Below are 15056 nucleotides of genomic sequence, written 5' to 3'. Positions count from 1 at the left end.
AACTTGTAATTTGAGTAGCTTTAAAACAAAGTACTTTTTTACTCTTACTCAAGTAGGTTTTCCAATTGGAATATTTACTTTTACTAAAGTAGATTTTGAAGGAAGTAATTTTACTTCTACTTGAGTATAGATTTTCAGTAATCTACCCACCACTGGTTTCCGGTAGCGGTAAATCGCATCATGGAATGGACGCCATTGCACGGTTCTCAGCTGAGTCAGTCAGACTAAGTGGAGTTAGTGCTACCGGAAACTCGACTGAACGAACGAACGAACGACTCCTCTTGGCGAACTGAATCACGCGAACTGGGTCACGGAAACGAATCATTAAAATCCACCACTACTCGGGAGGTCTCCCGGTGGGCCGGTCCACTTTGAAATGTATTTTGTGCCCCCCGCCAGATGGCCAGAGACTTGAGACTTGACTTGGACTCGTGGCAAAAGACTTGGGGCCTCATGTACTAAGACATGCGTGGATTTCATACTGAAACTTGGCGTACGCCAAAACCCAGAAACTGTCTTACGCACAAATAAATTCAGATGCATCAAAGTGTGCGAACGTATGGATCCAAGCACGTTTCTTTTGTACATCTCGATCAACGTGGAATTGAGCGCACATGCCGAGGTGCCAAACTCCTCCCTGTCCACGCCCTCATTTAAATATGCAATTTCATTTAAATAGGCCTCTGGACCTGAGATTCACCTCTTAATCCGATCACCTGGCACCATGAACAGAGGCAAAAAACGAAACTTCACGGAGTCTGAGCTCGAGATTTGGCTCCACGAGGTAGAAATGCGCAAGCATATGCTATTTGGAACCCTGTCAACAGGGATAAATGCAAAACAAAAGAGAAGTGAGTGGGAGCGTGTTTGCGAGGCCGTCAATGTAGTGGGGTCTCAGCAGCGCACACACTCTGAAATTAAAAAAAAGTGGTCAGACCTCAAGGTGGAGGTGAAGCGGAGGGTTTCTGCCCACCGCCGAAGCGTGACCGCAACAGGTGGGGGGACGGGAGTGGGGGAACTCTCCCCCTTCGATTTGAGAGTGGCCGCTTTGATCGGTGACACGGCTCTCACCGGAGTGGTGGGAGCCCATGAAGGGGACACCGATCATCCCCAAGGTAAATATGCTGAAGTCATAAATGCTGTAATTATACTGGTCATACAATTGGCTGCTTGCAATACACATAAGTCGTGCGTAAAGATGCCAGGATATTAAAGACTTTGACTCGTGTTTATTAACTTAAATTTTTTATTTTTGAATAGACAAGCAAGGAGAGAGCACGGATTGCTCCGTCGGCCCCGGCGTCTCCTCCGTCGGCCCCGGCGTCTCCTCCGTCGGCCCCGGCGTCTCCTCCGTCGGCCCCGGCGTCTCCAGCGCCCTTTGGATTTGGCCATTTGCGATGTCCTCTAACAACGCTAAAACAATTTACTTCATCCATTGCGCATGCTTTTATAGCCACCCATATAATTGCAAGGTGTGTTAATTGTTCATTAGTGTGTCTCTGATGTGCAAATCACTCTGAGTCATTGTTTTCACCTTTTTTCCCAGTTTCCCAGCGTCACCTCTAAGCGTCGCCAAAGGAACAATAGCTGTAGAAACGTGCGTACGACAGCTCTGGAGCTGGCGTGGGGACCGCAGATTTTTACGGTCATTTCACGTTTTGTACATCTGAACGTGAGCGTGGAAAAGGACGTACGCCACGTTTTTGTGCGTACGCAACCTTAGTACATGAGGCCCTTGATACTTCACTTGGACTTCCAACAAAGGACTTGCGAACATTTCTGATATATACGTATATATATATATATATATATGCTATGTCACTACACAGATAATTATAGTGTTTGTTCTTATAGAATGAATGCTGTCGTTATGAAATAGCTGTATTAAGAGGATTCATAGAATATTATATTAGTTAAACGTCCCCTTTAAGACATTAAACTTGCACAGCCTCTAACCATTTCCCCTTATCTAGGCACACCCCACTCCCCCGTCAGCAAACACCTCACTGTAGGCCCTAGTGTTCTGCATCATACACCTGCAAACATCCTAATACTAACACACTTTTTATTACTCTCTATATAGTTCTCATCCTGGGTCCCACAGTCTGGCCCCCAAAATAATTTTGGCACAGATTTACCCAACCTGTTAACCCCCACTATTTTATGAAACACAAACCCCCCCCCCCACACACACACACCCCCACACACACACACCCACACACATACACACACGCGTGCACATACACGCGCGCGCGCACACACACACACACACACACACACACACACACACACACACACACACACACACACACACACACACACACACACACACACACACACACACACACACACACACACAGGAGAACATCATACATAATATGCTTCGCAAAAGTGGTCGGGTCTCGATGTAAAGGAGTCTAAATGTGCAGCGCTTCATGAAAGGAGGAGCGGTGGAAACAGGTGGTAGGCCTACCGGTCAAAATCCGACGTGAACACAATTCAAAATGAATGGAAAAATAAGTACAGCATCCATACTCTCATTGCTTGTGTAAAAAAAAGGTAGAATATTAGATTTGAGGACGAAACGATAGGGCGGGCTAAGGGAAGACCAAAAAAAGGTCTAGCTTCGCCACTAATCAGGGTATATTCCCGACACGAATTGTACACTTATCTTGGACACAGATTTAACGTTGCTGGCGACTGGGACCAACAAGTACAAGAAATAATAACTTCATACACCACAAGGTTGCAATAATTGACGCATCCCTCTTGCCACTGTTTATGAAAATAGATGCAATCAGGCAGATAGTTCTATCAAAAGTGCAACACTCATCTTCGCCAATGTGCATATTGGGCGGAGTGACCAGTAGGACGTTCTGTCAAAGTCCAGAACGGCCGTCCCTTTATGTGGCCATTTGACCTATGTGGTTCATATGAAGAAGAAAAAATTATGAGCGACATTAAATGTCAAAACAATAGAGGGCGCCAATACGAACCTGAAACAAACAAAAAAAAACACAAAAAAAAGGGGTTGCTATAAACGTCGAGTTTTCAGCACGATTCATGGTAGTCCAACCTGACGTGTTTGGGGCTGGCAACCTTTATTCGTGAAATATCACGAGCAAACGAATAAGGCAAAATGAAAAATAATAAAATAACTCATTTCGGGCAGTCCGCGATTATTTAAATAATTTCTGTGTCATGTCTGATATGCGAAACAATTAACACTGTGTGTACTGTCCTCTTCTTTTCCGAAATGCCAGAGCCTAATTAAAGTAGCCTAGGCACAGCCATTGACAGGTACGTCACAAGGATTAAGAGGCTTGGGGGGCTTAGCCCTTGCAGTCACCAAATGCGTGCGCCAACATTTTTTTAACCAAAACTTTAAAGTGGTTCTTTAATTCATCATTTATTACAGTAGAGAGTACCGCAGAGCATCTATCAGCCTGTTTTCTGGCTCACTCTCTTTTCTTTACTTGTTTTAAGTCTTCAGGATGTCCTCCTTTTTAAAAATATAAATAAGCTAAACAAATGTAAGAGTTGGTATGATTTAAGTCTACATATTGGGGCGAGTTCAAGGAAAATAGGTTAGAAAATGTATCCATCAATGCGCTCGGAAACTAATTTAAGAACTTCTAATTGTATTAGTATTGATTTCAACTCAAATTCTGGCTTATTATGTTAATGGAAGGCATGTTACAATTTCCTTGAAAAATAAAAAGTAGTAGGTTTTTGGTATAGTATCTTGAAACCCTGGCAAGTGGTTATTTAAACACAAAATCGCGTATGGGCTGTGGGCCTACATTTTGGAAAAAGTCAAAGGCCTTTTTTTCGCCCCAGTCCTCACCTTTGCATATATCACGAAAGGTCTTGCAGGACTTAAGCAACAAAAGTGTCCAGACAGTGAGAAGATGGCTCGGTCTGAACATAAAACCTGCAATGTAATTTATCACAGCAGACGTGAAGGGGGTTTAGGAGTTCCAGACTTTGATTGGACTTACTGTAAATCGCCACTAGGCTGTCACATTTGTTAAACATGCTTAACAATGACGATAGCGCCGTACGGGAAATGGCCCGTGCTTCCCATTTTCTTGACCTTGGGAAGCGCAAAGTCCCCCTCGCCCGAGAATCGGAACCCAGCTTTCTAGGCACCCGTAGAGCTTGATCTGACTGATGATGAGTTGCTTCTGATTCGCGATCCATTCGTTCACCAGTAGTGAAGCTTTTTGAATAATTTGTTCACCAGTAGTTAAGCTTTTTGAATAACTTGTTTACCAGTATTGAATCTATTTGTGTACCTTCATGTAAAGTCATGCATCATACTGAGTTGTTACTCTTTCGCAAACCATTTGTTCAAGAAAATATCTAGCCTTGGCTACAAATGTCAATTTCTGTTACTTATCTTTTGCAGCCTGGGCCACGTCCATAGGCTTGTCTTAAGGGGTTTCAGGATAGTTGGCTTTACAAAAGCAAGGGCAAAACAACTTGCCAAATGCTCCTCAACATCTTCCATTACTGGAAGTCGCCACATTTGGAGGAGCTGTTTGAACTGTCATCAGACCCACATTGCTGGATCATGCCTGAGCAATGCTTTGTATCTGTAACATATTTGTCCTTATGTATACTTATTATGAATTGTGGACATAAATAAAGAAGTTCAAATGTGTGAGAGTGTGAGTGTGTGTATGTTCAGTTGCCTCCCTGTGTGGGTAAGGATCAGCAGGCCAGAAGATGAATGGAAAAATAATTAAAAAGCAGAAGATAAAACAAGAAGACACTTTCTACTCGTTGTGGTATAAAAAGGTGATTCTATGATAGGTCCAGTAGTTCCCAGGCTTCGGTTCCTTCTTCCGCGAATCATGGTGTGAAGAGGAAGGAAGTCTTGCAATATTTTTGGTGTCTGTTCAGCTAACTGCATAAACTGGAACCACAGACTAGATGTCAGACCAGCTTTCTGCTCTACGGTAAGAAGTTGTATTTTCTTAACTTTAATTCAATGCTTGACAAATGTATTTCATAGAGTAAAATCTAATTCTAAAAAGTGTTATTTTTCTCCTAGTATGAAATTATTTTTTTATTTTCTACCTTCAGCCGTGTTCAAATACCACCCAGAACAACAGAGTGAGAGAGGAGAGGCCTCACTATGGATTTAAGATCAGCAGCAAGAGGATTTCTAGCTTTCCTTCTGTCAGTACCAGGTTGGTTAATTTACATTGTGAACATATAGTTTAACATTTTCAATAACATATCAAAGAAGCAACTGGAACATAAGAGGGTGAAACCACAGCATGTTGAATATAGAAGAATAGTAAATATAGCATTAAAGAATCGCCCTCTAGAACGCAGTGTTTGGTTAAACAGACCCCAGAATATGGACCGCTAACGCTCCACTGTATATTTTAATTTGGGGTTCATTAGTCATTGAAAATAACACTTCACTGCAGGTTGTATACAACCTCTTGTAGTGAAAGCAGTGGTTTTAAGATAACAATACTTTATACACTGCATGCCATCTCCTCGCCTCTCTCCTGCTCTCCTCTCCTTGTCTTCTCTCCTCTCCTCTTCTGCTCCTTGTCTCTACTCATCTATTTTCCTTGTCTCCATACTTCTTCTCGCCTTACCTTTTCTCCTCACCTCCTCTAAGCTACATTCATTGTCTCCACATCTAAGAAATTACAAAGCTCATGGTCACATTGCTCCAACAGAAGCACGAAAGAGACTAAACACAGCCTAGTAGCCTACGCTACCATAATTCATTAACTGTTAGTGTATGTTATTCAGGTAGTGTAGTGTAATAAATTCAGAATTTCAGAGAGGTGGGGGTTGAACTTGACTCCCCTCCTGGCTACTCTTCTGGTGTCACATGATGTTCTGGAATGTTCCTCTCACAGCTCAGTGGTCAGCATGTATCTGTAGTTTCCATCTCCAACCAACAGCCTCCATCTCTTTATGTATCTTCTGATCTGTTCATCAGGTGAACCTCTGTGTCTTGGTCATTCTCAATGAGATGTGTTTGTTTTTTCACAGCGCTTCAGGGTATTGATGACTGGACTGTTTCTTACCCATCTACTAATGTCTGCGCCTTAGGAGGAGCAATGGTTGACATCAACTGCACTTATGATTACCCTGACGACGTACAGTACCTCCCTAACACAGTCAGAACACTGTGGTTTACTAAAGGAGACAACCATCAGCCAGTTGATCTGGAACACGATACAGACTATGCAGGTCGTGTTGAATCCAGCTGTGGAGAGGTCAGCTGTACTGGGTCCAGATGTCATGGAACATGTTCCCTGAGAATCAGAGACCTGAGACAGAGTGACTCTGATGTCTACAAGTTTAGGTTCACAACAAACCAACCAGGTGGGGAATATACTGGTGACCCTGGAGTGACGTTATCTGTAACAGGTAAACTAAGATGAGTCTAATGTGTGTGTGTGTGTGTGTGTGTGTGTGTGTGTGTGTGTGTGTGTGTGTGTGTGTGTGTGTGTGTGTGTGTGTGTGTGTGTGTGTGTGTGTGTGGGTGGGTGTGTGTTGTTGTATCATAATTATTGTGTGTAACTTGTTCCCACACCCAGACCTCCAGGTGAAGGTGTCCTTCCTTGACCCTACCGATCCTACCTGGGCAGAGCTGGAGTGTCACAGTATGTGTGGTCTAGCTGGTGACCCTCGCTACATCTGGTTCAGGAATGGAATGAAGGGAAGACGGGGAGTGAACTACAGGGCCCACATTCAGTCTGGAGACAGCTATTCATGTACTGTTGAAGGATACGAACATATCCGCTCTCCTTTAGTTTGTAAGTCCACTACACACTATACTGACATGATACCAGATGTAATGGATCTTTTAGAGTAAAGAACTACATGTAGATATACTATGAATTGACAAATCTGCTGGTATTTTATATAATTAATGAAATGTAACTGTTAACAGACGCTCCAAAGACCCCCTCAGTGACCGTGAGTCCCTCTGGTGAAATAGAGGAGGGCAGTTCAGTGACTCTGAGCTGCAGCAGTGATGCCAACCCAGCAGCTGAGTACACCTGGTTCAAGGTTGATACAGATCGTTCCTCCAGAAAGATGAACCAGGGACCACAGCTTGTTTTTAAACAGATCCTGACGTCAGACTCTGGACAATACTACTGTCTAGTTCAGACTGAGCTAAGGCAAGCATCTATCTGGATCACTATTCACATGAAATGTGAGTGCGACCAATATTGTACATCATATTAAAGATATTAAAATGTATGACTTGGCAACATAAATTAGCAGTAAATTCATTGTGCAATGAATTCAAAAACTTCTCCACTTTGTAATTTATATTAATATTAATACTGTCATGAATATAATACATGTTTCTATGTGTCTCCAGATGGGCCTAAACACACTTCTGTTTGTTCAAATCCTTCTGGTGAAATAGAGGAGGGCAGTTCAGTGACTCTGAGCTGCAGCAGTGATGCCAACCCAGCAGCTAACTACACCTGGTTCAAGGAACATGAAGTCTCAGTGAAGGAATCAGGACGGAACTACACCATCACTCATATCACATCTGAGCATGAAGGAAACTATTACTGCCAAGCACATAATGCAATCGGACATCATAACTCCACCTTTTTATTCATTCAAAGTAATTATTTATTTAAAATACACACGCCTCCCTCACAGTCAAAGGCACCCAGTGAAACATTCGCCTACTAATATTAGAGATTGTTTTCAGTATTTGAAATCTGTTTCAGTGACATCATCATCATCACATCCAGCAATGGTAGCTGTAACAACCATTGCTGTCCTATTGGCCACCATACTCCTCCTTGTCTTCCTCTGGATGAGGTAAGATATTCTCTTTCTATTTTTCAGTTCCTTTACTTCTGCTGTTGCTTCTTCATCTCTCTGTTCTCCTCTCCAGAAGAAAGAAGGCCTCCAGTAAAGAAATTGGACAGGGAGGAAGGCCAGATGCCGTGTTGGAGGTGAGACACAGGAAGCCATTCATTACTAACCCATCCTTTACTAAGACACACGATGGAAATGACAGACTTGTAGTTGTTTCCTTAGTAAGTTTCCTTCTCTATAACTCTAGCCCTGTGGCTAGGAGAGACTGCACATCCTTGTGTCTAACTTTTATTAAGAACAGTCCAAACTTCAACCCTTGTCCTCGATTTGGAACATTCTGAAATGGAAATAACTTACGTCAACATTTTGCAGCTTAAACAAAGCCCATTTTAGTAGGAATGTGCTAATGACCTCCCAAACTGTAGGAGTGTGCTATAGACCTCCAAACAGAATGACTTTCAGAAGTGGGAAAAGACTGATTGCCGCATTCATAATGATTTCACATGAAGAGACTTCCTTATTCAGCAATCCTAATGTATTCAAGGGAAAATAGGGTATTTAAACCGCAAACTGCTCCCCGGGCGCTGCTCCCCGGGCGCTGCTCCCCGGGCGCTGCACCGCAGCTGCCCACCGCCCAAGGTGCGAAAGGTGTCCATGAGGGCCCCCGCTCCCGGAGCACATTTTCCCCTGAGACAGGAGAGATACGAATCGACCTCTACCACTTCCTGCTTTAAATGACGCAAAATTACAGTTTTTGCATCAGGAAATGTAAGAGGGGGGGGGCTCCAAAAAACTACAAGCGATAGGCTTGTTTCAGATCGTCTGCATTTGCGCGCAGCATGCACCAGACTTGAGAACATCCACCGGAACTAGTCAGAAACACGTCAAGTTCCAACCCCGTCAAGTCGGACACATGTGCATTTCTCGTAGGTTGAACAAGCATAGTTTGGGAGAGGGCACGGCTCCTTGAAAGGAGTTTCTCACGTGGGAAATTCCACGTGGTAATTCCAACCAACCAGGGCAATGTTTTGATATGTTGAGGGGAGCGTCTTATAGCCCATAAGCAGTGTTGGGCAAGTTACTTTAAATTAGTAACTAAGTTACAGTTACTAGTTACTTCTTTCAAAAGTAACTCAGTTACTTTAAGTTACTCGTTACTTTCAAGGTAACTAGTTACTAGGGAAAGTAACTTTTTTTTTTTCTTAATTATCTTATTAATGTGTTGCCTCCCTAACTGGATAGCCAGGGAGGCTGCTAGTCCTCTGGTTTGCTGACATGTAAGGCCTATCCTACCACAAGTGCAATGTGCCACCTAGTGACCTGAACATGCCATAGCAGTGTAGTAGTGTGAGTGCAAATGAATGAAATATTTTCATTGTTTCCAACCCTCTACAAATGCATACACATTATTTTGGGGCTGATGTGGCATAGTGTTCGACAAATCAACTGGAAAATGTGATCATTGTACCCAGTATCACTACGATGAAGCAGTGGATCAACAAAACACAACATACAGTATGTTTTGAAACTTTTGATAGGCATATTTATTGTAGCCATTGAAACAGGTACAAAGTATAGTTTTGGCAGTGCAAAAATTAAACTGTGCCTCAGACCATTTAGAAACTGTAGGAATCAATAAAAAGTGCAAAACTGATGCAATACAAAACTGATACAACGCCTGGACTGTCGTCGACTGCCGCCATTGTTTTAATTAATTTACTTGTGCGTCGCTGTGTCACGTGACTCACGTCCGCCTCACGTCCACCACGGAAACTGTAGTCCTGGGTTATGCATGTGAAGTAACGAGTAACGAGCCTGTTTAAATCGCAGTAACGATAAACGCGTTACTGATTTTGACAAAGTAATTAGTTACAGTGCTCGTCACCGCAAAAGTAACGTCGTAACTGTAACGCGTTACTTAATAACGCGTTAGTCCGGCGTGAATTTGCGCTACGGTATGGATTTTGACGTTACCATGTGACCGGTAGATCACACGAGCGCTAAAGAAGCAATGACGTAGTACCAGAGACGCAGTTGTTTATTCATAATACCATCCGGTGGCGTACACAGCTTTTGGCCGTGTTCTTTAAGATATTCTAGAACACTCCGGGAGTTCCGGCGGGAGACCTGGAGCTTTATATCTAAATGATATAATATATTCCGTGTTGGGAAGGATATTTTTAAAATGTATCCAGTTACAGAATACATGCCAAAAAACATAATTTTTTAACCTATTCCGTTACATCACTCAATCTGAGTATTGTATTCTGAATACTTGGTTTACTTCCACATTGAATTGCATTTTATAAGTGTAGGAATGCGGCATCAAATCCTGCTTACTAAACAGGCCTATTATGGTGTGTTCTTCTTTTCATACTGGCTGAATGTGTTAGGCCGAAGTCACCCTGAAAGTATACTATATTTTATAATTAGCCGTAGAGGAACAAAGACTTGAAAGGTATGTTTATGCGAAAGATATTTGCTATTACATTTTACATCACACAAGGTGATCTTAAATCACCTTGAGAGAGAGAGAGAGAGAGAGAGAGAGAGAGAGAGAGAGAGAGAGAGAGAGAGAGAGAACACAATCAATTTAACAATCAAAGATTGTTCAATCATTAGACAAAAAAGGTCTGGGGCGGGGTATAGATAAAGCCCTATCTTGCATCCGGCGCAATTGACTTTCTCACTGGCGCATGTATCGTTGCTAGTTTGCAACTGGCGCAGAGCGTTCTTTTCCCTCCTGCGCCACGTGTCGGTAAATTAGGGAATGATCTTGCACCCCAAGGGACGGTTCGGTGAAAGGAGGAGGCGTGTTCTGGCGCAAACGTTCCCTTGTGCTATTTTGCAGTTTCATAAATCACTTGCGCCACAAACCAGGAAATACCTGGTTTAAAGTCAGTGGCGCGTTGTTCAGATGCTATTTTAAGGGCGCATGCATAATGTTGCTTGTGCACCTTGCGCATACACTTTGCTTCTCTCATCTACCCAGCCACACATTATTGGTAAATTATTTTGGGAAAGAACAGCTGATACAGCGGTAATAAGTTGTACTTTTAAATCAATGCATATACAGCAAACACATATTTTCTTGACACAGACATCCTGTACATGCCCATAACTTTTAGGATTGATGAGTATTTGATCGTGAGAAAACATTGTTTTGCCGCGAGTGAGTGTTAAAAAGAATGAATGAATGCGGGCGCGCGTGTGTGTATGTGTAATATAATTAATGAATGCATGCGTGTGTGCGTCCATCTGTTTAAACACACGCAAACTAAAGTCAATAACGATAATGCATACAATACTGGTAAGAAACAATGTTTATAATGTATTGCGTATATTATTAAATAGAACCACAGTTGCCGCATATCATATGTGTGTTAAGTTTTCTTTGCCGAAATTTATTTGAGGACTTGTGGAAGAAAACCTTATTCCATGTGTGAATTAGGCCATAATATTTGGCCATAAACTGAGCCATTTGAAGCTTGAAATTCATGTGCATCTGTCTCATCGGAGACTGTCAGAATATCAACTCGTCAGATTCAAATGCACTCATGGCTCTTAAAGGGGATGGGAGCTGGCACTCTCATTGGTTTATTGCACGTAACGCCCAAACCACACCTACGGGTAATTAGGCTACTTCAGACCAACTCTTTTTAAATTTGCGCCGGGCGCAAGAGTCATTTTTGCGCCGGTAAAATAGGAACATAGCCATAGAACCGCCCACAAAGCTACTTGCGCTTGGTGCTTCTCACTTGCATTTCAGACCGTTAAAATAGGGCCCAAAAAGTGGGGGAAAAGCGTCTGCGAAAGTAAATAATCATTGATATCCAGCGGGCTGCACTCGTTGTGATATTCATTTGTTTCATACAGTTGCGGACCGGTCGAACTCCTTCTCCCTCATCCTGGTGCTGAATGTGTTAAATGAATCGTAATTTTTATGTGTGTTTTCCAGCATACGTTCTATGTGGATGTCTGTCCAAATATCCAGTAGACATTCCATCTCCTCTTGACTCCATGTTGATCCATGACTCATTTTCACCCGACGGTCCGACAACATGCTGCTAGTCTTGGAGTTACCGCTAATCAATCAATAATTCCCATAATGCGTGCGGCTGAGCGGGTGCCTGTTACGTCCAAATAGGCGTATGCTTTTTAGAACTGGATCGGACCGAGATGCGTTCGCTTTCACATCTCAAGCGAACCGCACCAGGGTTCGTCTGGATGCGAACCGAGACCAGCTGTTCAGGTAGGTCTCTGCCGACTGATTTGGTTTGCATCGAACTGCGGTGGTTGCATTCACACCAACGCAAACGTACCGAACCAAGGGACCGAACTTGTTTAGTGCGCACTTAATGCTGTTGGTGTGAAAGCACGAATAAACTTGTGAAAAGTATCGTCATGTAATCCATTAATTTCAACAATGTAACTGTATTCTAAATACCAACTATTTAAATTGTAACTGTAACGGAATACAGTTAGTTATAATTTGCCTTCTGAATACGTAACGGCGGTACATGTATTCCGTTACTACCCAACACTGAATATAATATATAATATATACTATAATATAATATATAATATCACGCCAAAAACTGTGTGTGCCTCCGGATGATATTACGAATAACGAACTTCGTCAGGTTCTCAGACGTCTCTGGTCCCTACTACATCGATCTGAAGTCGCGGTTCAATCTTAACTTCATAGAGTCAAAGCCAAAGTTGCTTCCCCCAATCCCTTTTCCACCATGGCCACCATCTCCACGTTATTCAGCAGTTCCGGAGCACCGGAGAAGTCTCGGTCACAATCGTAAAACCCGCGACCGCCCGCAAAGTTCAGGCGTCCGACCGGACCCGCACCTGTGTCTGATGAAGTACATTGTTTTTCACGCTGATCGAGGAAACCTCCTCGATCAGCGTCTAGAGATCCTTCCCTCAGGCTGTTTTGAGAACATTCAGGGGGTGGGGGGTGCTAGGGTGCGCCCTCTCTTCTGCATAGACTCGCGTTTTGCAAAAGACTCTTTAAACGACTCACACTGAGGTCCCGTGACTGTTCCTCCCCCTCCGTCGCAAGTGTTTCCCATCGCGCTGAGTGCGGCCAACGCTGATGTGACCAATGGACACCAGCTGGAGTAGAGCGGCAGTTCCGGGAATTCTATGTTTTGTAACCTGACCCAAACACAATCAAACCAAACCCAAACTGTGGTCCATGATCATCAGTTTTCTTTGTATGCTTTCTCTGTGGCTGTTTGGACATGGCACCATGCACTATGTTTGATGTATTCATCTTTGAAGCAAAACGTCAACTGAATTCCATCAGTTATCAGTTTGGGATGTCTTACTTTGTTTTAAAGAGGCAAATTAATGTTGTTAAAACAAAACAGTTTTAGGAGATCAACAGTTGGAGGAAACCTTGAAGGAAGGTCTTGAAGTGAGGCCTACAGCAGCCTGCATGATGGGACCAGTAGTCACAACCAAGGGTCTCTAAATAAACCAGAAGCACATGACTTTCAGGACTGTCTTACGAAATTGTTAAGTATTTGTCAACCTAATGTACTCTTCTGTTCTCACTCCCCATCAGCTACTTCCTGTTCCTGTGTATGACAACGTCTCAGCTCTGACCAATCGCTTAGACACTGTAGCACAGAGAGAACCAATAGAAGAGCTGGATGACCATCACTATGCCAGCATCGACGCCTCTGTGTCCGAGGAGCAGGAAGTGCCTGGCTCCGGTGGCCAATCAGTCAAGACTGCTGTCTTTTACTCTCTGGTCAACATTCAAAGGGTCAACGCTATCCCTGGGTAAGCTTCTCTTGGTAATTCTAAAGAAGAAATAGACTATGTTTTGAGACTTTATCGACCCAATGGATCTGTTTCACAGGGTGACTGAAGTTCTGTCTTCGTTTCAGAGAAAGTGACCCGGCAGAAACGCCAGAGTTCTACAGCACCATCAAATAATACCTCAGATATTGATCCAGTTGTTGCAGCAATATTTAAATAGTGGAACTAGGTAGAGAGTCTCATCCATTTAGTTTAACAGCACAATACGCTGGCTGCATCCTATGGCGCTTAATTACCTGGACGGAATACTTGCCACCACTGCTCATAAATGATCTGATTGATTGGCCTTATTTGACTTGATTGTGTACGTTCCACCAACCCAGTCGCCAAAAGCATACGTTGACCGTGTACGTTTTCGTGAACACTGGATTACGTCGCATTTCAATGTAAAATAGCGTGTTATACCTACAGTATCCGCTCTTGGCGCTGTGGAGGCGCCTGAAGAAAGCACAACCAACAAGGACATTTCCTGGTTATAAAATGCATCAATTCCTTGTTATAAAATACATAAATTATAATTATTTGGAGACTTCCCATCGCTGTCAGTACGGCGAAGGTGACGGTGATGCAGGGTTGCAAGCTTCACGGGTTTCTCGCTAAATTGGGCTGTTTTGAAAACAGAGTCGTGGGTGTAAACCTCAAAGACGCGGTTCACGGTTTTCTTTGGTACTTTCAAATCCCACCACAGAAACAGTTGGGGTGTATTATGTATTCTATAATCTTTATGAAAACTCAGTCAGAACTATTAAACACCAGAGGATGGGCGGGGTGGGGCAGTGGACACACACACACACACAAACAAAATGCCCTCAAATATTATTACTTTCAATACATTGGCCAAAATGAAACATCTTTTAATTTGGGCTGCTTCTAGGACATTTTGGGTGGATTTTGAACAGTATGTGGGCAGGACGTTGTTTGCAGGACCTGGCAACCCTGCGCTGTTGTCCAAGGTGCTGAAATTCTCCTGAACAGATCTGGATCCATGGCCAAAAAGACTTATATTATAGATTAAACAGAACTTTTCAATAAATACTATGGCAGAATAAAGACTACATTTATGCATTATCATTCAACTTGAACATGTGTTTTTACAGTATATAGAGTTGTGGAGGGATGACGTATGTTGGCCAACCCAGAAGTGAGCGTCGCCCTGAGAACCCGGAAGTGAGCCTCGCCCTGGGTTCCCTTGACAACAAGCCAATTTTTCCATTGGATTTTGGATTATTGCAGAAAATAAGCTTTGTGGCAAACACAAGTTGATGATACTCACACGTTTTATTCAGCAATATAATCTTTACCAATGAACACTACTTGTATGATTTTTGAAGCATAAACGCAATCACCAGGGGGCGTATGTGACTTTCCACGCCAAGGTTGTGTGA

The 15056-nt window shown here is 43.0% G+C and overlaps 2 protein-coding genes across 2 annotated transcripts in view; both read left to right on the top strand.

Annotated features, from left to right (window-relative positions):
- LOC115537650 (uncharacterized) overlaps positions 1 to 15056 on the top strand; it is a 60531-nt gene that overhangs the window by 18950 nt on the left and 26525 nt on the right. The gene's annotated exons all lie outside the window — the stretch shown is intronic.
- On the top strand, positions 4833 to 14742 carry LOC115536920 (sialoadhesin-like). The gene is made up of 10 exons (XM_030348410.1): positions 4833 to 4964; positions 5092 to 5198; positions 6028 to 6408; positions 6579 to 6797; positions 6935 to 7201; positions 7373 to 7627; positions 7737 to 7830; positions 7907 to 7967; positions 13412 to 13632; positions 13740 to 14742. The coding sequence occupies exons 2-10, from the start codon at positions 5144 to 5146 to the stop codon at positions 13786 to 13788; spliced, it is 1602 nt and encodes a 533-aa protein (XP_030204270.1). The 5' UTR covers positions 4833 to 4964; positions 5092 to 5143; the 3' UTR covers positions 13789 to 14742.

Source organism: Gadus morhua, chromosome 23 (genome assembly GCF_902167405.1).
Source record: "Gadus morhua chromosome 23, gadMor3.0, whole genome shotgun sequence".
NCBI classification, from domain to species: Eukaryota; Metazoa; Chordata; class Actinopteri; order Gadiformes; family Gadidae; genus Gadus; species Gadus morhua.
Note: the sequence above shows the minus strand (reverse complement) of the source record. Positions and strands in the feature narration are given on the sequence as shown.